General features: G+C 41.7%; 3 protein-coding genes across 4 annotated transcripts; all 3 read right to left on the bottom strand.

Annotated features, from left to right (window-relative positions):
* Positions 1–171: 171 nt before the first annotated feature.
* Positions 172–9,066, bottom strand: LOC306705051 (zinc finger Y-chromosomal protein 1). 2 transcript variants are annotated; one of them, XM_079171708.1, is made up of 7 exons: positions 8,864–9,066; positions 6,959–7,055; positions 6,422–6,739; positions 5,291–5,440; positions 4,795–4,923; positions 4,266–4,409; positions 172–3,034 (listed from the first exon to the last, which is right to left on the bottom strand). In XM_079171708.1, exons 2-7 carry the CDS (start codon positions 7,023–7,025, stop codon positions 1,734–1,736), a joined length of 2,109 nt encoding a protein of 702 aa, XP_079027834.1. In that variant the 5' UTR covers positions 7,026–7,055; positions 8,864–9,066; the 3' UTR covers positions 172–1,733. The 2 variants fall into 2 exon arrangements, with proteins under 2 accessions (XP_079027834.1, XP_079027835.1); XM_079171709.1 differs by lacking the exon at positions 8,864–9,066 and adding an exon at positions 7,186–7,195.
* Positions 9,067–12,352: 3,286 nt separating this feature from the next.
* On the bottom strand, positions 12,353–15,475 carry prdx4 (peroxiredoxin 4). Its single transcript, XM_079171257.1, has 7 exons — positions 15,166–15,475; positions 13,912–14,029; positions 13,693–13,809; positions 13,350–13,472; positions 12,981–13,111; positions 12,825–12,859; positions 12,353–12,485 (listed from the first exon to the last, which is right to left on the bottom strand). Exons 1-7 carry the CDS (start codon positions 15,371–15,373, stop codon positions 12,435–12,437), a joined length of 783 nt encoding a protein of 260 aa, XP_079027383.1. The 5' UTR covers positions 15,374–15,475; the 3' UTR covers positions 12,353–12,434.
* Positions 15,476–16,088: 613 nt separating this feature from the next.
* pdha1a (pyruvate dehydrogenase E1 subunit alpha 1a) lies at positions 16,089–22,422 on the bottom strand. Its single transcript, XM_079172070.1, has 11 exons — positions 22,303–22,422; positions 21,358–21,426; positions 21,089–21,262; positions 20,812–20,938; positions 20,629–20,720; positions 19,796–19,888; positions 19,244–19,399; positions 18,891–18,962; positions 18,739–18,806; positions 18,305–18,413; positions 16,089–17,996 (listed from the first exon to the last, which is right to left on the bottom strand). Exons 1-11 carry the CDS (start codon positions 22,348–22,350, stop codon positions 17,832–17,834), a joined length of 1,173 nt encoding a protein of 390 aa, XP_079028196.1. The 5' UTR covers positions 22,351–22,422; the 3' UTR covers positions 16,089–17,831.
* Positions 22,423–23,496: the final 1,074 nt, after the last annotated feature.

The raw sequence follows: 23,496 nt of genomic DNA, 5'->3' as shown, positions 1-23,496 counted from the left end.
CCTTTGAAGAATTAAAATGATCTGCAGTGAGTAGTGTGTCGGCTATGTTTCTTCCACAAGAAAACTGAAAACAACTTTAGTTTGTTTACAAGAAATACAAATGTCAAACGTCCAAGTGACGTAACAAGAGAAACACATTTCTGGGCATTTGGGAACCTTAAATCGGGGCAAATAGAGGACAAAACGGCTAAAATACTTTGCTTTTATTATCTTTTTTAACAAATACGTTGAAGTACATCCATAACAACACAGTTCAGATTTCCGTTTTATCAAGTGTTTACATCTACACGCTTTGTACAGATTTGTATACAAAACAATAATTTACGTCCCATAGAAGTCTAGTTACACTTAACTATACAACAACTTGTAAATGAAATAAATATAAAAACAGGAATAATCACAGGTGATGACAAAAATGTAAAAAGCCATAGTACAAGTACACCACCAGCACCTGTCTTCTGAAGTTGCATCTAAAAAGATATACTTTTTCCCCTTTCTACTGGCAAAAGTACATCTGTGAGTTCAATCCATAGTTTCCTAACAGCAGCACCAGTTACACTGTATGATTCCTATTTAGACCAGATAGTTATATTTGGACACTGATGTGAACTTTATTTTTTTTAACCCAGCCTAATATCGGTATCATACCGACGTTTGTAGATGAGGTTTTTTTCTGTGATTTAACAGATATCATGCCAATTCATTGTGAGAAACAAGTTTGTTTATGGAAAAAGACACCGCTTGTCATCAGTAATAATTGTGAATAAAGTTTTTTTTTCAAATCAATGGAATTTCACTCTCCAGGTAGCATTAATGGATTAGAAATACTGTCAGTCAGGGCTTCATCTCTGCTGCTTCTGAACAACGTACAGTACACTTACTGACTTGAGACTGACATATCATAGGTTCATGATAATCAAGTGAACGGGGGAACGATGGCATCGTGATATAGGTGCATATGTGAACTGTTATTCACTACCATGACACATCCACTGTTTCACTGTGAACTGAAGGATCGTAGACCGCTGTGCAGAGAGGGATCGCTGCTTTTCCTCTGAGTGCCGCACACAGCCCGCCTTGTGTTTTTAACAACACAACCAAAAGCACTATGTTACAGAGTGGTGGGGTCGGAGCTCCAGGAAGCACAACAGATGTTCGTTTGTCATTCACTCTTCCTCTCATACAGACACACACATAATCACACATGACTCGATTACTGCATCCATCGTGATCTGTACCAAGATGGGAAGTGCTACTGGGAACAGGTTGCTAATTCAATTTAAGTACATTTGAACAAAATGATGCAAATGTTTTTGCAAATCACACTTCAGTTTTGAGACAAATAATTAGGACCATTGTGATTGACAACTGATTGCTGCCTGCAAAATAAAAAAAAAAAGTGTATCTACAAAAGAGACATCTGCACAATCTGCCATGCACACTGTCACCAGCAAAGGGACATGCAGTTAAAAGTGCAGGTCTACAGAAGGGTCCTGTTGCTATCTCGGACAGAGCGTTAACGTTATGTACACGTGTATACATTTCTGAACAAACATTAGGCTGAGGATCAAAAAAAAAAAGAGAAAAACAACAGAACGGACTAAGTGCAGCACGCACACACGCGCCACATCGTTTCAATGTGACGGGTGGCGCGCTGAGGGTGCAGAGATTGGGGTGTGATGGTTACTTCGACATTGTTCTTGGTTGTGGCACAGTATTTGGCTCAGTCAGAGTCACTCTGCCTGCACCACGTCCTTGTGGTGGCGGATGATATGCTGGTTCTTCTCCGAGGGTCGTCGGAAGCCTTTCGAACAGATCTCGCAGCGGTGCGGATAGTCTTTCGTGTGAATGGAAATCACGTGTCGCTTGAAACCCGAAGCATCCCCGGTGCTATAGTCGCAGTACTGGCACTGGTAGATTCGCCTTTCTTTTTGTCCTTTACCGATAACTACCGTCACACTGCTGGCTAAGCTGGCTGCGCTGACTCTGCCGGCCGGGCCGGCGGCGCTGGACGCGCTGGGCGCAGACTTTTTAGGCGTCGCAACGGGAGTGTGCGTCTCTGTCCTCTTTGGCTCACTCTTTTCAGGAGAGGCCTGTTGCTCCTTAGTGTGGACAGACAAGATATGGCGACTGAGAATAAAAGGGTCTGCAATTTTGAAGTTGCAGTGCCGGCACTGGTGGAGTTTCTTGGTGCGATGGGCTACCGAGTGCTTCTTCAGTTCAGACGGCCGGTGGAAGCCTTTACCACAGATGGCACATTTGTGTGGATAGTCCTTGGTGTGAACAGATATGATATGGCGTTTCAGGTCACTGGAGTTGGAACTTTTGTGATCACAGTGGGCACAATGGTGGGTCTTATTCTCCTCGTGCGTTAGTCCGTGCTGAATCAGCTCCTCCTCCTCGGCGAAGGTCTGGAAACAGCGCTCACATTTGTATGGCATCTCTTTGCTATGCTTCGTCTTGATGTGCGTCTTGAGATTGGAGGAATCAGCCGACTTGTAGTCGCAGTAAAGGCAGGAGTACGGCTTCTCGCCCGTGTGCGTGCGCATGTGTTTCTTCAACTCCGACGGATGTCGAAAGCCTTTTCCACATTCCACACAGATGTGGGGGAAGCTTTTGCTGTGAACCGCCAACAAGTGCCGGTTGAGCAGCCCTTGCTCGGCCGTTTCATAGTCACAGAACTTGCATTTATGCATCTTGTTTGGCGTCGCAGGCGACTGGCTCTTGGGCTCTCGATGGTGGTGCTGCAGTCGGTGAGAAAACAGCGCCGCCTGCTGGTGGAACTCCTTGCCACACATTTCACACTCGAACGGGGCCTTGCTGCTCAGAGCGTGCACCTCCATATGGTTGTGGAGGCTGGCTTTCTTGTTGGTGGTGAAGTCACAGTCTGTACATTGGTACTTTTTCCTCGTCAGAACTTCCTGGTGGTGATTCTTTGTGTGCCGTTTCAGGAAGCCTCGTGACTTGAACTTTTTACCACAAAGCATGCAGGGGTAAACCGTCAGAGGCTGACCGTACGGGCCGATGATGATGGCTGCGGAGAAAAATGACAAAGAGTTTGTCAGGTAAACTGTTGGATACCTTCCATATTGGTGTCTAAATCCTTTTAAAATCATAACAAATAACCATCTACTTAAAAGGGTAATATGAACCATATATTCCTTCTCAATAATCAAATAAAAACAATTGATATCACTAACATGTTGTTAAATGTACGGAAAAAGAAAAAAGATATGACTAAATGAAACAAGCAGCCAGACATTATTGGTTCACAGATTGTTCTGGGATTGCAGATATTTAAGATTAATACCACCTGGAATCAGGAAATTCATACAATTGTAAACCAAAAAATGGAAAAACAACAACAAGGAAGATTTAGCCGAGTGCAGCAGCACATATGCACCAAACTGAGAGGTTCTCAGTATTAGAAGCTACGGTAACTGTCGCAAAGTAACACAATAAACAGCTGATAAGCCTGTGTGAAGGACATAAGCTGTGTAATAACCGTCTTAAGTGAAGTGCTTATGTAAAAATACTGATTCTCCAGTTCAGGGAAAGGGTTGCTATGACATACAGCAATTCAAATGAATCTATGCAACCAATTAATAGAATTGTATTATATCTATTTTGGGTAAATTAATTGTTATATTTATCGGGTAATAAAAAAAAGGATCTTCATGTTATGATTGAAAAAGAATTGTTAGGTGTAGTCCTACTTCTTCATAATCATTATGCATGTACTACAGTGAATTAGTGGGATACCTGCAACACATTATTAATCCAGTGCAGGGAAGTCTTCGCAATATTTTTCTAAATTATCAGGATAAACTAGGAGAAGGCAACTGAAATATGCTGGTTAAACGTTGGTTGAACCGGCTGCAGTCACGCTAAAGTCACAAGCTACAAACTACAACAAATGCAATGTGTCGCTTTCCTTTCTTTTCCCTCTATTAAAAACGTTGGAGATCTGTTTGACTGCTGGTTAGACTGCACATTTAAAGTCTGGGTAAAGTAATGTGTTTGTAATCACAAGCTAGAGAATAGTTGCTGAAAAACTATGAAAAGAATCGATGACTCCCTGGAGTATCCTCAGCATGACCTGTCCCCTAACAACTAAAATCAAAACTAGAGCCGGAGCATCAGTGGTTCTGCTGCTGGACCAGGAGTTACATCACGATGTACATAACACGGCCTAATAATAGCTCGCTAGCTATGCCCACCAACAGCAGACAACTTCCAGATAGTGAACTTTGCGTTGCTCTTACCTGTCTGTACCTGGCGAGGCTCCGACCGTCTCTTGCTCTTGTTACGCTGTCTGCCGATGTCATCCACCCCGTCGGATTCATCGATGTGCAGCAGTGCACTGGCGGCACCGTTTCTGTTTTCACAACTCTCGCTATCCTCCGCACCTGTGAGACCAACAGAACGGCTTAAACACGGAAATAAACAACACCAGCATCTGTAAAAGCTAAAGCCAAGAAACTCAGAGGAGAGAAACTCAGGTTGATGCACAGGCTGCCAGTGTTGTTGTTTTTTAAAGCAATTTAATAGACAGGGGTGCTGACCATAAGCAGCTGCCCAGGCCACAGGCATGAAGTCCTTGCTTAGAGACACGCTGTCATACGAGCGGTCGTGAGTTACTGGCTCTTCGCCGCCTACCACCACCTCCATATAAACCTCATCAGTCACCTTGGACCCACCTGTAGATGAGCCCAACATGTACAAAACCAAAACACTAGTAATGTTTAGTTTCATGACAGTCACGCCGCCCCCTCGTTAGATCCAAGAGCTCACCGTGGTTTCCTTGATTGTGATGAGAATCCCCGACTGACATGTAAACCATCTTCTCTCGGAGCGTTTGGCCTGAAGACTCGGTTAACGCCACGCTCTCCGCGTCTCCATCGCTGATGTCAACCGATTCTCCTGCGGAATTTAAACACAACTTCTAAATCCTCAAAGTTTTTGGCAAATCTTTCACAAAATTATATTTGTCAACCTGTGGAAAACTGAGGCTTACAAACTATTTCTAAGGTATCCACAAGGTTTCACCAAGTTACATTAAGACTTTTGAATACCTCTTTAACACTACAAATCAGTACTCGTTTTAAATGTAAGCAGCGAGCTAGATGGGAGCAGACTGTATTTTAATTAATTTGGTATAAGTATATTCTTACACTATTCAGAAACGAAACCCAAATATAATATCGTGTCCTGTGGGAATCACTGGTATTCAGGCTATAATTAAGCACTTTGTTATTCTAATAGAGGTTTAAGCTTAACAGCTACTCACCCATGTCATCCTCTCCAGAATCAGCCTTGAAGATGTACACCTTTATCACTTCCTGCCCATCCTCATCCTTCTCCACCTCCTGGTCCTCCACAGCTCCCTCCACTGTTACCTCCGTTCCATCCTCTGATACCATTTTTCCCGCTTCGTCCACTAGCGAGAGGGACACACACACACACACACACACACACACACACATCACAGTTCATTAAAGACATGCAAGTGTGTGAGATCTGCCAGCCATGAGCTGGTGACGCTGTTAATTCTACAACATGTGACAACTTAATACTTAATACATCACTGTTACGTTCCCCTTTTGGTGTCTATGGGAAGAGGGGAGTAACAATAATCACCATTTATGTTTAACGAAGATAAAGCTTGGGTATAGTTTCACCATTTCAGTACATCAATGAACTCTAGATAATGTACCACAATTAATATTTTGTTTTTGATCTAGCTTGTCTGAATATTTAATAAATATTACCCAGTCAAGTCTGAGATTAGGTACCATAAGTTTATTAATACAACAGAAAATCAAATCTGTGCTTAAAGTTCACTATTTCTGTCATCTCATCTCTCTGCATGTCCACTAACATACACACGACAGTCTGTTTCAAACCCATCCTCAGACCCGGTACCACTTAGGGTTTGTAATTATTGCAGAATATATGGAAACTGGCTGCTACGGGGCGACTGTGGCTCAGTGATCAATCAGAGGACCGGCGGTTCGATCCCCGGCTCTGCTTGTCCATGTCGATGTGTACTTGGGTCAGACACTTAACCCTAAATTCCTCCTGCAGGCTGTGGCTGCGGTGTGTGAATGATTAGTTAGGGCAGGTGGCACCTTGCATGGTAGCCGCTACCATCAGTGTATGAATGGGTGTGAATGGGTGAATGGGGACATGTAGTGCTAAAAGCACTTTGAGTCGTCAGAAGACTAGAAAGGTGCAAGACCATTTACCAGAGATGTTTAAAATCAGCATTTGTTACAATCTGTAATAGTCTACTAACTGTGTAGCTGGACAGGTGTCAGCTGTCGAGAGAGTCAATATTTTGAAATCTAATTCAAAAGTTCTTCAAACAACAAACGGCACATTTAAACTCAATCCCACCACCGCAGAGACGTAAACTTACAGGATATCATGAGATAGTCTCCACACCCATCTTGGTCGTCGTCGTCCTGCTGCTCTGAGTCCAGCCCATCTTCAGGGATGTCCCCCATGGCGACACCTTCCTCGTCCCCCTCAAGAGCCATCACGCAGGTTTCAACGGCGACGTCTTCATCTTCATCACAGTGCACATACTCGGAAACCACGTCCTCCACAGCATCCTGGATGACTAGCTCGTCTGGGGCAAACCTGTGAACTGCCATGCCTTCCCCCTCGCCTTCAGACACCAACACAGTCTCTTGAAGCTCCACAACAAACTCCTGCCCGCCGGCACCACCCTCATCTGGAAGAAACAGGATCACACCGTCAATCAGATGATTGTGTTTGGATGTTTCCTACTGACATAATGCAACCACAACATCTCATACCAAACAACACTTGACCCATTATCTGGTTAATCAAAGAACCACTACCATGCGGTGTTACCGTGAACTCACACATACCCCCCAAAACATACTTTGTGTAAATAAAAGACCGATTCAATATAAGCATGGTCAATTACCCGATCCGTGTAATATTATTTTGGGCTCTTCAGAATGTATTGCAAGCCTGGTGACATCCTCATCCATTGTCCTCGCACTGCATTTGTTACTGAACAGCTGAAAGCAGATGACAGAGAGGTTTAGATATTTGGTGATCAAAACTGTTGGAAACAAAGCTCAACAGAAGAACCATGCAAACTAAAAAAATCTCCATAAGTAAGTTAGTCATTATAATGCTGTTACTCACCAAAGTAACTTCCTTCAATATGATGCTCCATAAAAGCAGACTGGACCAATGCACTGCAGCAGGTGACTTAAGTCAACTAACTATAATATAGAATATGTACTGACAACTGTTATTTTTCAAATGTGTCATGTCATTTTGCAAGAAATACGGCTGGATTTCAAACAAATACTTATTTGGCAGCAACCACTAAGTACTGAAAACGGGTATAGAAGGATTGATATTTTATTTGCACTTCACATTACTTATTCACTGAATCAGCACTAGTATTCAATATCCTTCCATAATAAGACATGTATGTGTATAATACATATTGTATTAATATTAGGTAATTGTTAGTTGAAGCCATAGTAACTTCTGTTTAATATCCCACTGTCCTTTTGTTGTGAGTTCCTCTGTAGAGAGCCTCATTTGTTTTGGCTTTTTATTCCACACAAACAAAGATAGAAAATAAGATAAGGACACCTGATATTGTAAAGAAATGCCCTGGAGAGAAATCTCGCCTCACAGGCAAATAGAGCATTTCTAGAGGGAAAACACTCAACCGAATAAATTACTATTAAAGAAGATAGTTTTCCAGTTTGTGTCTGCGGCAAAAGGACAGCAAGTGAAATGGCAAAATTGTCACTACCATAGCTACCAAAACTAAACAAATACTTCAGCCCAATTTGCACCAACGTTACCTTCACCATGGAGATAACGTGTGATACAAATGTCTCCCTGTCTCTCCCTCTCTCTCTCTCTCTCTCTCACACACACACACACACACACACACACACACACACACACACACACGGGGATGCAGAGATGTAAACAGTGGTGTGGACGATGCTGCCGGGTTTCCATTTAATTTACACTGAACGTACCATCCCCCACCTCCAGGTGGAAAATGATGGCAAGGTTGTGCGGCGTTGTGGCGCACAACACAGTGCATCGGTGTGCTGAAAGATGCCGCCAACACATTAAAACCTTCCATTGTGATCAGGCTATGTTAGCTACTCATTCATGTCAGACTAAACCGACTTCAACTGACCACTGGAGCAGCGTTGCAACTGAATACACACGCATAATCCCGATTGACGCGGACAAAACACACTTTTAAGAACAGGAGATTGCACAGACATGTTTTTAGTAATATAAAACTATGAAATAGTAAGGGGTGTTACGTTAGTTCTACACTGAAGAGGCTCTGTAGTAGCCAGCTAGCGGGAAAATTGCTAAACACACACACACACATACACACACACTCGTTTTCCACAACAGATTTTCATTAGACAGCCGTTAGCGTCCGCCATTTTGTTAGCTTGATGTCTGGACGAATGCTAATTTTAACACGGATTTAAAATACCCGTTTGGCGATGAGGAATGGTAAATGCGCTTCTGTTGAAGACTGTAATGCACATTAACTGTTAAATTAAATTAAAATAACGTGAGCTAACGACGACTGGCGCCTACAAAAAACCCGCTCCTTTAAGCAGGCTGGCTAGCTAACCGGATAGGCCTGAATTACCAATTACGGCCTCTGTTGAGGCCTGGGCCTGAGAAGAAAAGGCCCAACCCTTTGCGGCCTCTCGGTGACAATGAAGAAATAAATTAAAATAGCACATGCATGCAAAACTAAAGAGACACGTACACATGCAAACATAACTCTGCAAACGGGAGCAAAAAACGACCCGCGTACCAGATGTATGCTGCAGGGATGGCCTCCGTCCGCACCTCGGCTTCCCGGGCCGCCTGGTTCCCCCAGACTCGGGCAGGATTCAGTCGGGAATTTTGTGTTATTTGGGCGGGCCGGAGAGGCGCAGAGAAGGAGGGGTTATGGGTTGTTTCTGGAGCTCCGCTGAAAGCAAAGCAGGACGTCTGGAGCCAGATCTTGTCATGCTACAGCCCCCCGCTCCTCCAGCTCCGAGGCCGCCGTCAGCACGACACGTCACAGCCCGATAGCAGCAGGAAAATGCGGAAGGGTTGTGGTGGAAATCACACCGGCAGGCACCAAACAGGCCATAATCTGAGGACGGCTGTTCAGACAGGGTTTCGTCAAAACGTGCAGTGTGGCGTTAATTTTAATTAGTTTATGCCCCGAGGTTGGTTTAGCTAGTAATGGGTCGAGGACTGATTCAGTTCCCCAAACAGCAGACTTGTATGCGACGGAGAGGTGGACAATAAAAAGTGATTAAACTATGACCTCCAGACGGAGAGCATCCAACATTTAAACAAACCGCTGACTAGTTTTCCACCCTGTCACAGTATCAGTTTAATCGCAAATGTAGTTTAACCCCAATTGTTTCTTCACAACAACCTCAACCTCCTGGTCAAAAATAAGAAATGGTTTTGGAATTATTTTTAATAAAACTACATTTACTTAACTACATTGATCTGACAGCTTATTTACAAATTAATATAGGCTATTATATACAAAGTGTTTATCCAACTTCAACAGATTTGTTTAAAATCAAATGTATGTGGAATAGTTAAAATTAGCCCCCAGTTAATAGTAATAATCAAAATCACAATATATAATACATACACTGACAGGGACCATTCTGCTGCATAATGAGTACTTTTAATGGTGTTACTTTAAATACATTTAGCTGATAATACTTCTTTACTTTATAAAGCAACATATGCAATACTGGACTTTTGCTTTTATTTTTACTTAATTAAAGGGTTTCAGATCTTCCAAAACTGATAATAAACTACTGGCACATGAGTTATTTCAAGTTATTTCAAAAAAGTATGGATTTATTGTAATGGCAATACAAAATATGATTGCTAAACAAAAACTTTGTGGCTTTTCTCAAAAGTTTACATCATTTTACCATTACACACCTCTGAGTGTACAGTAAGAATACTCCCAAACCTCATGTGTTCATTCACTGATCAGCAAAGATTCAGATTAACTGAAATGAGCAGAAACCACTTAATTATCAAAGACAGATTTACTGACCAAACAAAACATGATTATTGCCAATACCAACAGTCAGTACAAGTCAATAAACAGTATGTCTGGCAGTTATTTTAAGCAGATCCTTCTCAGAGGAGAGATCAGCTTCTCCTCCTCGCTTGTCGAACTCAATAGTCTTTGAGTTGTTTTGTGGTATGAAGATGCTGCTACAGCGAGTCTTTGCTGCTGTCTACTGGTGGAAGAAAAAATGAGGACATATGAAGTATTGAATACAGTCTGTCACCTGAGAAGCTTTAATTGTACATTGGTAACGGTACCTCATTTAGAACCTTCATGATTTGTGAACCAATGTCCAAACCTGGGGAAAAATGTAATGTGAAGAGTAAAAATAACATTAAGTTCATGAGTGTGTGTAAAAATTCCCCTTAAGCCTTTCTCTGTAACTCATTAACCTCAACCCTCATTATATGACAGCACTTGAGGAAAATCTTACCACGAAGCTCCTGTATGATGTATAATACCTCTCCAATCCAAAGGTCATATGTGACGTCGTACAAAGCCAATCACAGTGTGCCATAGAGGAAAACACCATGAGTGAAGGGTTGAATTTTAAGCGTCGACTTATTCCTTAAGGAATACGATTTCTAAATTGTAAAATTGTGTTAAGAGGAATGTTTTTACCTTCTGAGCTCTGCTCTTTTGGGACTTCAGCAATAAAACAGTAGGATGATCACCAAAGCCGTCTTCAAGTAGATCTAGTGGGAAATTGATTTTATGAGAATGTATGAAGATTTAAAACATTGAACGTTAAAAGGTTAAAGAACCTTTCTTGGTCAGCGTGACTTTGTCCTCCATCTCCAAAAAGAAGCAAAAAAGCAGTGAATTATAACAGTTTTCTTTTCAAATGGCCCAATCTTCCTATTGTTGGGTATTCACCTGAACAATAAACTGGACTGGACGGACAACACAAATGTACTTCACAAAGAGGGACACAGCCGACTATCTGCGGAAGAGACTCAGGTCTTTGGGAGTGCAGGGAGCACTCCTGAGGACCTTTTTTCGTCTCTTTGGTGGCATCGACCATCTTCTATGGAGTGGTCTGCTGGGGCAGCAGCATCTCGACTGCTGACAGGAAGAGACTCAACAGGCTGGTTAAGAAGGCCAGCTGTGTCCCGGGATGTCCTGCACCCGCAGTGTGTGAAGGACAGATACCACAGGTCCTTCCTTCCTCATACTGCACAATCAACACTGCTCCCAATAGACCGCACATGCCATAAACAGGAAAATTATTGTATGCTGATGCATGTTGTTGTTCACTATCTCCTTAGTCCCCCTGGGACTAATAAACGATTATTTTATTTTAGCTTGTCAAAATATTGTGCTTTAACATTTGGCTTCCCTGTGTGAGTCGCATGATATCGGAGAGATCGTTGGTTTCAGCTTTCTGTATTATAGAACTGGCCTGTGATGTGGCGACATCTTTGTTGTGATGATTAATGAGGAAAGCATCTGTAAGTCAAATGTTTTGAGACGTTGTGTTGATACTCCAGACGGCCTCACACAGCGCATGTTTGGATAGACACAGAATCATAATTTCAAATTTGGTAGCTTCCCTTAAGATGATATTCTGCCGACTGTTTGGTGTGATCAAATGACAGCATGTCTTTTAGGGACAACGGATAGAGTTAGTCTAGTTTTCAGCATCAGGCTTTATGTAATCGTGTACAAACCAAATCCTCCCTCACAAACATATTTCAGTTGCAAAGCCTAATAAGGCAATCATAATCTTCTCAAAAAGAAAGAATTTGTACATAAGTGCTAGTTAGCCATTTCTTGTTCGCAGTGTTCTTAAATTAGTGTTCTAAGCTTAGCGAACGTCCAGACATGATATAAACTCCATTACTTTTCTTTAACTTTGCAGAATACCACATAATGCTATTTTCATTAGTCACCTACGTTTTCAGTTAATGTTCCCCACACACAAAACCTCAGCTCAGGCATGTTGTTTGATACGTTTCTCACTTTTATTACTACACTTCCATTCTCCTGTTCCCTCATTATTTAGGACAAGGCAGTACAGCGATGTTGTTTATCATTTATTGAAATATGAATAAACCTGCAGCTGTGTTTACCCCTCATACACATCGCAGCAAATTCAAAATGGACAACTGGTCCAGCAAGTATGCTAATATGCCTGATGACTCTTTGTTAGTTGTTGCCCCAGTTTGAGCGGTCACCTGATCAGATGAAACCAACAGAGTAGACACACAGCATTTTAGGAAAACACATTTTATTTGGACTTTCAGTAAGTGATGGATTTCACAGACTTGGACGACAGGAACGCAGATCAGTTCAGTTTATCAAAATACTTCAGCTTGCCTGAAGGGTCGGGAATGATCTGTGGGAGAGAATTAAATTAGTGAGTGATAGAAATATACTATGTGTATGCTATGAATCAGGCTGTGACTAATGCAGAACCCTGACAACAAACTAGCCCTGCTTTCCATGTGTTTCCCGAATATTAGTATATTAGTAAATCTCTTGTGAGGCCACAAACTAAATAGTCAGGCAATGCTCATGGTCCGTTACTCTGAACCTGAAATGTAAATGCTTTTTGCAAAACTGGACACAAAAAGACTGATTTGCCAAACACATGGTTCTCGATCTGAGATCGTCGATCTGTCATTGAACAACACTAGTTAGTGACCAAGGATCCAAATCAGTCAGTGATACTCACTGTGTCACTGCCAGGCTTCCATCCGGCTGGACAAACTGTAAGAAAATGACACAATTGCAGTCAGCACAAGTAAAATAGCTAAAATCACTGAGACACACACACTGAAAACTATTAATTTCCTGGTAGCCTACTGCCGGTAAAATGAGCTCGTCATACCTTCTCCGTGTTTGTCAGTGTACTGGAAGGCCTGCACGAGCCGCAGAGTCTCATCCACAGATCTTCCCACCGGAAGATCGTTCATGGTGATCTGCCTCAAGGTGCCTTTGTCATCAATGATGAAGAGTCCTCTGAGAGAGAGAGACGGACAGATAAGTGAGACTCAAGAATGACTTCTACGTGGCGGTTAAAATAACCAGCTAAGTTATGAAGCACATTGCAGGGGCATGAAATGTCATTCTTATACATTTTAAAGTGTTTTATAACTTATCGGCTTTTGTTCACTCAGAGTGGCGCAACATTGTTTCATTAGGTTAATCGCCTATAAAAACGTAGAGAACGGCCATAACAGTGAAAGTGAAACCGTACCTCAGTGTGTGTCCCTGGTCCTCCAGGTAGACTCCGTAGTCTTTGGAAATCTGGTGAGTGAGGTCAGACAACAGAGGTATTTTCATCGGCCCAAGTCCACCCTGCTTTCTGGGCGTATTGATCCTGTTAACAACAAGAAAAAATAAAGCTGTGTTCTGAGTGTACAATTCATATAAATGATTCACACCTTAACATCAGCATGAACCCTCTAAAATTAATTTAGTGAAATTCCAAAGTATTTAGATAATTATTCCACTTAAGTCTACTTAAGGACGTCTTTTATTATTAGGTTTTGTCTTAGGTCTGAGTGCATCTTGTGGGTGTAACGGCGACACGATCTTACCAGGCCAGGTGGGTGAACTGGGAGTCGATAGAGCAGGCGACCACCTCTGTGTTGATGGCTTGAAACTCGTGCATGCGATCACTGAATGCAATGATCTCAGTGGGGCAGACAAACGTGCTGCAAAAAACGGAGCAAACACACATTTACATGAGGACCGACTCTGTTGTGCAACAACACAAATGAAGCGATTATGCCATGTGTGTCTCAGATGTTACTCACAAGTCCAGAGGATAGAAGAAGAAGACGAGATATTTGCCTTTGTAGTCCGACAGCTTCGTCTCCTTGAATTCACCATTAATGACGGCTGTTCCTTCCCAGTGTGGCGCAGACTTTGAAACTTGGGTAGGAAGACAAATACGTGGATTGATGAAACCAGGAATTATTACTGTAACAGTTATTTTAAAAACATCCATGATGAGTTTCGATGCTGCAAATGACTAAATATAACATTGTTATTTCAGCATAAATGTGCAGGGAAAAATGTAAGATTACAGTAGTGTTTTAGCCTTTAAATGGCACATTAAGACTCTGATAATCTTCCGTATTTTTGCACTTTTGTATTCAAGTCATAAGTATTTTAGGGGTATATATCTAAACTAAAATAATTCTCTTTATATTACTTTCAATTCTGTATCTTTTTGTTTGTATTCAGTTTGTTCTGCATTGTTATGTCCCATATGGCTCAGTATTACGCACGTTTGCTCTTTGTTTTTATTATTTTATTATACCTACTGTATATGCTTTTTGAAATGCTTCTCTAAGATGATGTGTTTTTCTCTATTCCAGTCCAATAGTAAGGTAAAATAACTATACTAAAATAGAAAAAGTATATCACAACAACATAAGAATAAAAAAGGACAAAAAATAGAAAATGTATAAGAAGCAATACTGACACCATCTGACATAATATCCCATCATTCATTTGAAGACTTTTCTTCTTTCAATGCATACTACAAGTAGAAGTTTGTCTCTATTTCAGTGGGAAACATAGAGCAGGTGAAAGAAGAGCACACCTGCTGGTAAAAGTCTATTATAATGTACAACGTAAACACTTACATTTGCTTACAAGACTGCATTTCCTATGAACTTATACATGTGCACGTGAGTTTTATGGACGGCTTTGATGGTTTTCTAAGTTATCAGCAGTGTTGGTCATGTGTCGAAGGGGCGGAGGGAGACGCAATCCAATGAATTTTATACAATGACGTGTCCTTAAAAAAAGGATTACAAGTCAGGCCTCCTGTGTGAGTGACACCAACATCTTAAAACTGTCAACTAAGAATCAAACAATAAGACACTCAAAATACGAGCACAAGCTGCAGACGGACGGACACTGTCTGTAAGTTGCATTGTCCTGACAGCAGGACGGATCACCACGCTGAAGCTGCAGGAAGAACAACAATATCACTGCGCACTTTCATTACGCAGACACCAACTTTCCACCTCTGGACGAACTCAAGAGACAACACTTACTCTTGGCTTTGCTGAGGTGCAGTGAATGGTCGGACACTGGCACGCGGAAAGCCTCTCCGGGATAGACGTGTCCTCCCGCGTAGTTGTGACACTGGGAGTTTTTCACGTTAGCGCCTTCGTCTGCAGATGTAGTGGTGAGGAGGAGGAGAGCGGCGCAGAGCGCGCGGAAAAGCTCCTTCTGTATATTAGTGTGCAAGAGAAACTCCATCGCGTCGTCGCTTTGTGCGCACTCCGACCAGTGAATGGGGGAATGTGTTTCAGCCTTTTGGGCAGGATTTAAGGAGCCTTCTTCCTCCTCTTCCTCTTCTTCTTCTCGATCCAGGTTTTGCAGCAGCTTGCATCCTTGTAGTTGCATTACTGCCATCTTCTGGAGCCAATTAGCTCCCGAAGCCCCACTTCCCACATCACATTATTTCCCTTTTAACCCACTTCCCTTAATACATAGACAGATAAGAAATATAAAAAAGAAATACAACTGCCTGGCCATAGTTCCACAAACCTTTTCTCCCTTAGCTCCATGTCTCAGTGCATAATCTACTTTTAAATGCATTACATGTATCACAAACGTTAAGTGGTTTTGCTTCCATTACTGCCCTTACTTTTTCTAATTATTTCTTTATCTAGTTTTATCTGAAATAGTATTATTAATTCTCTTCACTGCATGTCTATATTTTATCTTTATTCTTAATTGAAGTCACCTGACGTGGGACTTAATACTCGCCTTAAAATATATTAAAATGTCCAAAAAATAGTAACGGTGCTACCTCTACTGGTATTGTCCTCCTATATGAAAAGGTATTAAGTTGAAAGCCACACCCTATTGCATTTATTAACCAGTAAGTACTTTGTTGAAAAAGTAACATGCAGTGACTACTGTTCATTTAACGGTCAAAGTTGAGAAAAAGAAGAGTACAAAAACTCAGTATCTTACAGTCTTTTTATTACAGGGACACACACATAAAACAAAGGTTTCCATGGAGTGTTTGCCTGCGTCGATGTAACAGTTTACTACAACAGATACTCCCACTGTGGGTATTTTCAGCTGTACGAAGACATTTAAAAGTTTAGTCCATCTTCTGATTTGACTAAATACTTTTCACATTACAAAGAAAAGACCCTTCTCGGCTGCTAACCCTTTAAAGGGTTTCACGCATTGTTGCAATGTTTAAGAATACTAATAACTGACAATTAACATAGCAGCTTGCTGCTAGCAGTGTTGATATGAAGGTTTATATTTTGCTACCCGAGCTGTCAGCAGTCATTTTTAACAATAATGTGTTTAAGTACTTGACAAGAAAAAAACAGACTGAAGTTCAAAATATCCATGTATCTCTGTACAATGCTTAACCAAACATCTTTCTTTGATTTGGAAACTTGATGTGAACAGAGAAGCTCATCTGATGAATGCAGTGTGACTAAAAGCCATCATGTTTAATTCACCATTTTTTGCAGATAACAGATGTTTCAGTTTGTGGTAACTTGAGTGTGACTGTAACTATTTACACACACGTACAGCAGAAAATGGATAAGAGCTTCTCCGAGTGTACGAAAATGAGCGTTTTATGTTTGTGTCATGAAACTCAACCTAAAGCAGCTGAGCACCGGAGTGTGTGAACACACTCGCTGTACGCGTCTTCAACCATCGGACTTCTAGATGCAGAGAGTCAGCTGCTCGGCTTGGTGTGTGACACAAAGACAAGAAGACACATTCGTCCTCTGAACAACACATGATCTGCCAGGCACGTTTGGTTTGGCAAGACAAATTTAAATATTTCAAACCTTTCCCTCGGTATTCCCTACTCTCTCTCTCTCTCTCTCACATACAGTATTTTGAAAGAAAAATAAATGGTCTTTAAGCTGCTGTCTTTGTAACAAGGGGTTAAATAAAAAAAAAAAAAAGAAGACAACAATTAGTTAACTTAAACTGAATGATTTATCACGTACACTTCAGTATAAAGAGTACAAAGCTGATGTTTACAGGTCAGTCTCTTTATGAGATGAACAGTGATGGATGGACACTTCATTACACCTTAAAGGTGACCAGAGAAAACCATCAAACAAGCACATTTAGAATCTAATAAATGTATTCACTTAGGGCCAGATTCACAAAACCTTCTGACTAAATGCTTAATGTTAAGATTCCTTAAAATAGCTTCAGTAATTTATTGAGCTTCCCTCTAAAATAAATATAATTACTCACAGGTATTAATTCATATCGTTTGGTCTAAGTACTTGTGAAGACTTTAAATAATCCACCAACGTCAGGGATGGTGATTGTAATTACGAAAGCTATACAATAGCTGAGTTGGCTACTAAGTTCATATTTTTACTAAAACGATAAATAAATATGGGACAGAATGTCATGACACTATGGAACACTGGGACAAAGAAACTAACTTTAGGGTGTTTTGTACACTGAAACCGTTGGAGTATCCAGTTTAGTGTCTTTGATAATCTTGGTTTTATCCTCAGAACATTTTTGTGAATGTGGCCCAACTGTTAAAACTGTACAATATCGAAATAAATGTACTTGTTGATGGTTCGAGCTCTGGGTCCAAGGCACCAGTTTATGGTACATTGTATGATGTGTGTGCGTGTTTATATGTGAGGGGCAGCTAACACATTACTGGGTGAATGACGTGAGGAAACGAGTGGGTGATAAAACTTTAGCTAACAGACTTCAGCTTGGTCCACGGGTTCGTGCCGCGCACCTCCAGCGGTGCGTCGTTGTGAAACATATGGTTGCACAATTCTTCCAGCGGGGGTTCAGGATCCGTGGTGGCAAACTGAGCAGCATCTTCAATTTCCTTCCTCACCGACACGTCGATCTCCTACAGACACATGGAGACACACGATTATAGTCATTTGTTGTCGGACATTTTAAAGTGTACAGCTAAGGAAACGTGGTTAAGCAGATGTACTGTTCAATTAGAAATAGAAAAAAATACTAAATCATATATATCATTTTTATACATTGGAATATATGTTTAGGGGAAATTTGAATAGGTCTTGGATTCAAAATCTAAAGAAAACCTTTTTAAAAATCATTAAGGATGATACAGATGTGTCAGCTCTTCAGTGGACAACTTGCCGTAGCAGCATATTTATTTTTATTGCACAAACTGAAGATATTTGCTACCTTGAGCTCCTCCACGCTGGCCATGTTGTTGCTGAGCATGCGGTCCTTCAGCAGGGAGATGGGGTCACTCTTACCACGGACCTCCTGGATCTCATCACGCGTGCGGTAGCTGAGAGGGGAGACATTGGTGCAGGGAAGTCGTGGGGATGCACTAATACAATATATTCTTTCAAACCTGACACCAAATGTAAGTGCCACAACTTCATGATTTGAAAATCCGTGTATAGCAAGTCCACTACAGCGGGAAGGAGGGTTCATGGAGACTACTGTGGGACAGTGGCAGAAGCAAGGGGCAGCAGCACAGTGAAGACGAGATCGGGAGGTCAGATGATTAATCAATTAAGAAGTGCTGTACAGATATTACATGTGTAGTCATTAGTTATAGCAAATACTTACATTTTAACAAATTAAAAATGACAAAGATGATCCTTTACCTGACACCAGGATCACTCATACTGTGTCCATGGTAGCGGTAGGTCTGAAGCTCCATGAGAATGGGACCCTGATGAAAAGTAGGACAAAAATAACGAATGACTACCTGACGCTCTAATGTCCCGCTTGATATAATTCAATGTTTTCAACTCACATTCCCAGCTCGGCAGTGATCCGCTGCGAGCTTGGTTGCTTCCCGAACACACAGGACATCCATCCCATCCACCTGGACACAAAAACAAATCCCCCGAATGTCATTTAATTATGATGCGCTCCTTTCAGGAAACACATTATAGTCATTCTGTATAACAACGATAACAACACCCGCTAACCAACACCTTTTAAAATCAAGTTTCACATCTAAAAAAAATAAAATAAATGAGTTTGTATAAAGGGCATTGTGTTGTTTATGGAAGTGGCAGACATAACTTGCTCAAATTGACTAAACTAAACTAATTCTATTGTCTGTTTAATGAATGGGGGGGTTTAAAAGAGTAAAACCAGTACCCGGAGACCGGGGATGTAGTCTCCTCTCTTGTAGTAGTCGGTGCTGGCTGCGGATCTCTCCACTGAGGTGCCCATGCCGTACCGGTTGTTCTCACAGATGAAGATGGCGGGCAGCTTCCAGAGTGCTGCCATATTGTAGGTTTCAAAAATTTGACCCTGTGAAAGACAGAAAGCATGTCTTTAAACGTTGCACAAATGTATGATGGCGCTTTGTTTTGTTGACATTATTGAGCTTAAAACTAGAAGAATAAAGCAAAGTAGCTCTTAAACACGTGTTTATACAGACAGCTTAGGAAGCGTCTTATTTTATCTTTTTGGGGGAGTTGTACCATTTCACTCCTTATGACAAACCGTATATTCCATAAGTAGACTTATTTCAATGTAATGTATTTATCAATAATCCCTTGAACATGATGAGCAGGGTAGAGCACAGTGGTAAAGTAAAACCTTCACTACTAAAGAAAGACCGTCCCCCTACTTGTGAACGAAGCTGCTGTTGATGTGGTCCATTAATTAAACATTGCTCGACTAAAACCTCTTTCTGTGCAATACCTGGTTGGCAGCGCCGTCGCCGTAGAGACTGACACACAGCTCATTGTTGCCCAGATACTTGCAGGCCAGAGCCACACCAGCACCCAGGGGAACCTGAGGAGAATTCAGAGACGTCTCAGGTTACATGATATAACTCTTGATGTAGAAGGGCCTGTGTCAACATAGCGATTTTTTTTTCTGAGCGCCAGCGGTTTTATTTTCCACTGAGGAGAGAGTGTTTGTGACCGTCTCGAGAAGAAGCGCTGCACCCAGCATCTTTTTGTTTTTTCTGAGCACTCTGGGTGTTTTTGTGCAGCCGCTTCGAGATCGTCTTGTTGAAAGTCTCTGAACTTATCAGAAAAGCGCTGGTTACGTCACTGTCGTAGAAAATGGAGGAAAAAGCTTGTTTCGGCAGCGTTTGTCTATCCTGAAAATGCATATGTCCCACAGACACTATCATAACAAAGAACGAAAAGCCCATCTGTGGGAGCTGATTGGCTGATCGGATCACAACACGCTATATCGACACAGGCCCTAAAGCTCTATTTTAAAACAACATAAGCTGCTGCTTCAAGAAACACAGAATCTTATGTTCTTGTGATTTGTTTGGCGCTCACATAACGTCGTCCGGGTCAAGTTCAGTGTTAACTTATGAATGATAAAACGGGTAATATCAACAATTTCTTGTTAGTTTCTTGCCACAATATTTCTAGAAAGTTTGTGACTGAATTTCAGAAAACTATAAAAGCAGATCTACTACTAACACCTGTTTTTAGTCCTTTTAAAGGCTTACATCCCACTGACACACTGTCAGGACATGCAGATTTATGTTTAAACCCATTTCTGTGACATACCTGCGCTCCAACAATTCCATTTCCTCCATAGAAGTGTTTAGTGTACATGTGCATAGAGCCTCCTTTGCCCTTTGCAATTCCGCTTCTTCTGCCTGTAAATTTAAAAAAAACTTCTCAGAATCAACAGTGATGGAGCTCAACAATCATCTCAGAATATAAAATGTCTCAGCGTTGCACACTGACCGGTGAGCTCAGCCATGATCTCCTTCACGGTCCCTCCTCTGGTGTACGTGTAGCCGTGGGCGCGGTACGCAGTGATCAGGTGGTCCGTCAAATTAATTCCTGCTTCGATACCAACAGCACAGGCTTCCTACAAGGACCGAAAAAACAAATAAAATCCGAGATACTAAACGTCAGTTTTAAAGTAATATATGATAGCCGGTTGCATTTCAAAACAGACTTTACTTTAATGCCATTATATATTCTTCCCACAGCAGCAAACAGTTATAGGTCACTATACCTGGCCATCATACAAGTGGCAGAACCCTCTGATGATCTTCTGCTTGTACAGCTGATCTGCTTTCAGCTCCATGCGCCTGATGGTCTGCATGACGCGGTAGTACTTCAGACCCTCGTCACGAGTCATAACCACTTGAGTGGCCGGAGCCTCATCCAGCTTGTGGATGTCACATTTCTAGAAGGAAGAAAATATCCATAAAAACACACAACCTGCCATGTGCGCTGATCAGTTTAGCAGAAGAAAAAAAAATCTTGATGTTTAAAGCTTACCTTTATTTCAAAGGTGGCCTCGGTTGTGAAGTCGGCGTACGTGCGCGCTGACACGACCGCTGCAGCTCCCTGTCGTGGGAAACAAAGATATTTACATTTTACATCAACACTAAGAGCCAAAACGACTCCCAAGTTTCATTATTGACACAAAACAATACTTTATTTCTTACTGTAGAATGAATGCATTCTGTGAAAACACTTTTTTTCCCCATTTAACAAAATAAGTCAAAAGTTATAGCTAGATAGATAAGATACTTTATTAATCCCACAAGGGAATACTTTGTTTCACTACAGCAGCATTTATGGTACATGTAAAGCAATAAAAATAACAGAGTAATAACTATTAAAAATAAAGATGCACAATATATACAATAAAATTAACAGAGTAAAACATATTGAATATAAAAATACACAATATATACAATGAAATAGAATACTATTACAATTAACTAATTAATTAAATGTACTAAACACGAGCAGCTGTAGGGGAGCTTTGTCTAAATAGAATATGGATTTAAATCAGGACCTTTATGACCAACAATAGGTAAACAACAGTATGAGCCTGACCAGACATTTGATGGCAGCTTTCACTACTTGACAGTCTGCACATAACACATTTGGGTTGGTACCAAAAAGAGTACCGAGGGTTGATCCCCAGATCTAACATCTGCGACCGTTTAGTGACACTAAACTGACGTTAGGCAAAATATGCGTTATGGATGAAACACGTGACACGGCATTTACAACCCAAACCGCTGAAGCCATCGTTAAAAGTTTTGATTAATGTGCAGACTTTAGCTCTGTTAGCCAAACAAGCTATCGCTCGGCCTCACAAGGTCAGGACAGCGATGACAGTTGTTTTGGGTAAACGCTGGAGGTCTCAGAGGGAGACTGTCACGCAGTGCTCGGCTAACACCGTCCGTTGTTTGAATTGTATGTACTCACATTTCTCTGAGCACAAGCCCTCAGCACGTTAGAGATATTGGTCAGCATCTTTCCTGGGCTAGCTCACAACAATCCACACAGCGAACGGCTCCGTCCTTCTGTCAAGCTACGACTTTCCGGTTCCGCTCTTCTTCTTCTTCTTCTTCTTTGTTGGTTTTAAGCGCGTACAGCTCACTGCTTCCTCGCTCTAGACGGAAGAGACACTACATCTCCTGATGGCAGGCATCCTTGGACACAGGGAGCATAGCCTGAAGAAAATAAATTAGTATATATTTTTTAGCAATTTGGCTTCTATATTTACTCTCCCCCCGCAGAGTCTTAAATAATAAGTATCCACTCCCAACTTGGCCACTTCCTCAAACAGGAAATACAGCTGGCAGTGAAGCATCACATACAGAACGGTGTATACTACTCATTTCTGCCAAAAGAAACTCTGACACCAATTTCTCCCCACCGTAATGCTGCCTTGGCCGTTCTGCTATCTCATTTCCCTCTATCCCTACATGGAGGAACCCCGCATTGCATCAGTGCCTCTCCGGCCTATAAATCTTGTGTCAGGATTTTCTCCACCAGGTCTGGCCTTCACCCTCAATCTCTAGCTGACTACAATCCCGGAAGCAGCACAATCTGAACACAAGACTGCCCCCACTGCTCTCCTTATATCCAAATCTATTAATATGGAGTCAATTATAGAGAGTGCCAGCCTAAATCCCCTTTGGTAAGGTGGGGAAAACCCTCCTCTCAATATAAACTAGCACACCATTCTCTCCATTGTTTTACATAACACTGATGGGAGGGCAATGGACCTGTAATATCCTGGACTATTTGCAACTTTAATATTGGAACTATCCCTGCACGTTTCCAACCCGCAGGCAACTGCTCCGCCAATCTCCACTAGGAGTGAACACCACGCAGCTGGAGACCGAGGCCTGCTGGAGAGAAGGGAAGCACAGGAGCACCAGCACCTGGACTGGGCAGAGCAGACTGTCAGACCCGTGTTGAAATGAAATGAGAGGTTTTCTAAAGGGAATGTGGTACACAGAAACACCACCACTTTTGTCCACAGGGACTGCCAAAATTGACACAAAATGAAAGCTCCTTGTAGCTTTAAAGAGGGCCGGGGTCTCGAGGGAGCCCAACCTGAAGATTTGAAATAAACACTTGTGACTGTTAGAATAGATACCCGCACAATTA

The sequence above is a fragment of the Pholis gunnellus genome, assembly GCF_910591455.1.
Source record: "Pholis gunnellus genome assembly, chromosome: 13".
NCBI lineage: Eukaryota > Metazoa > Chordata > Actinopteri > Perciformes > Pholidae > Pholis > Pholis gunnellus.
This window is presented reverse-complemented; position numbering and strand designations above follow the sequence as displayed.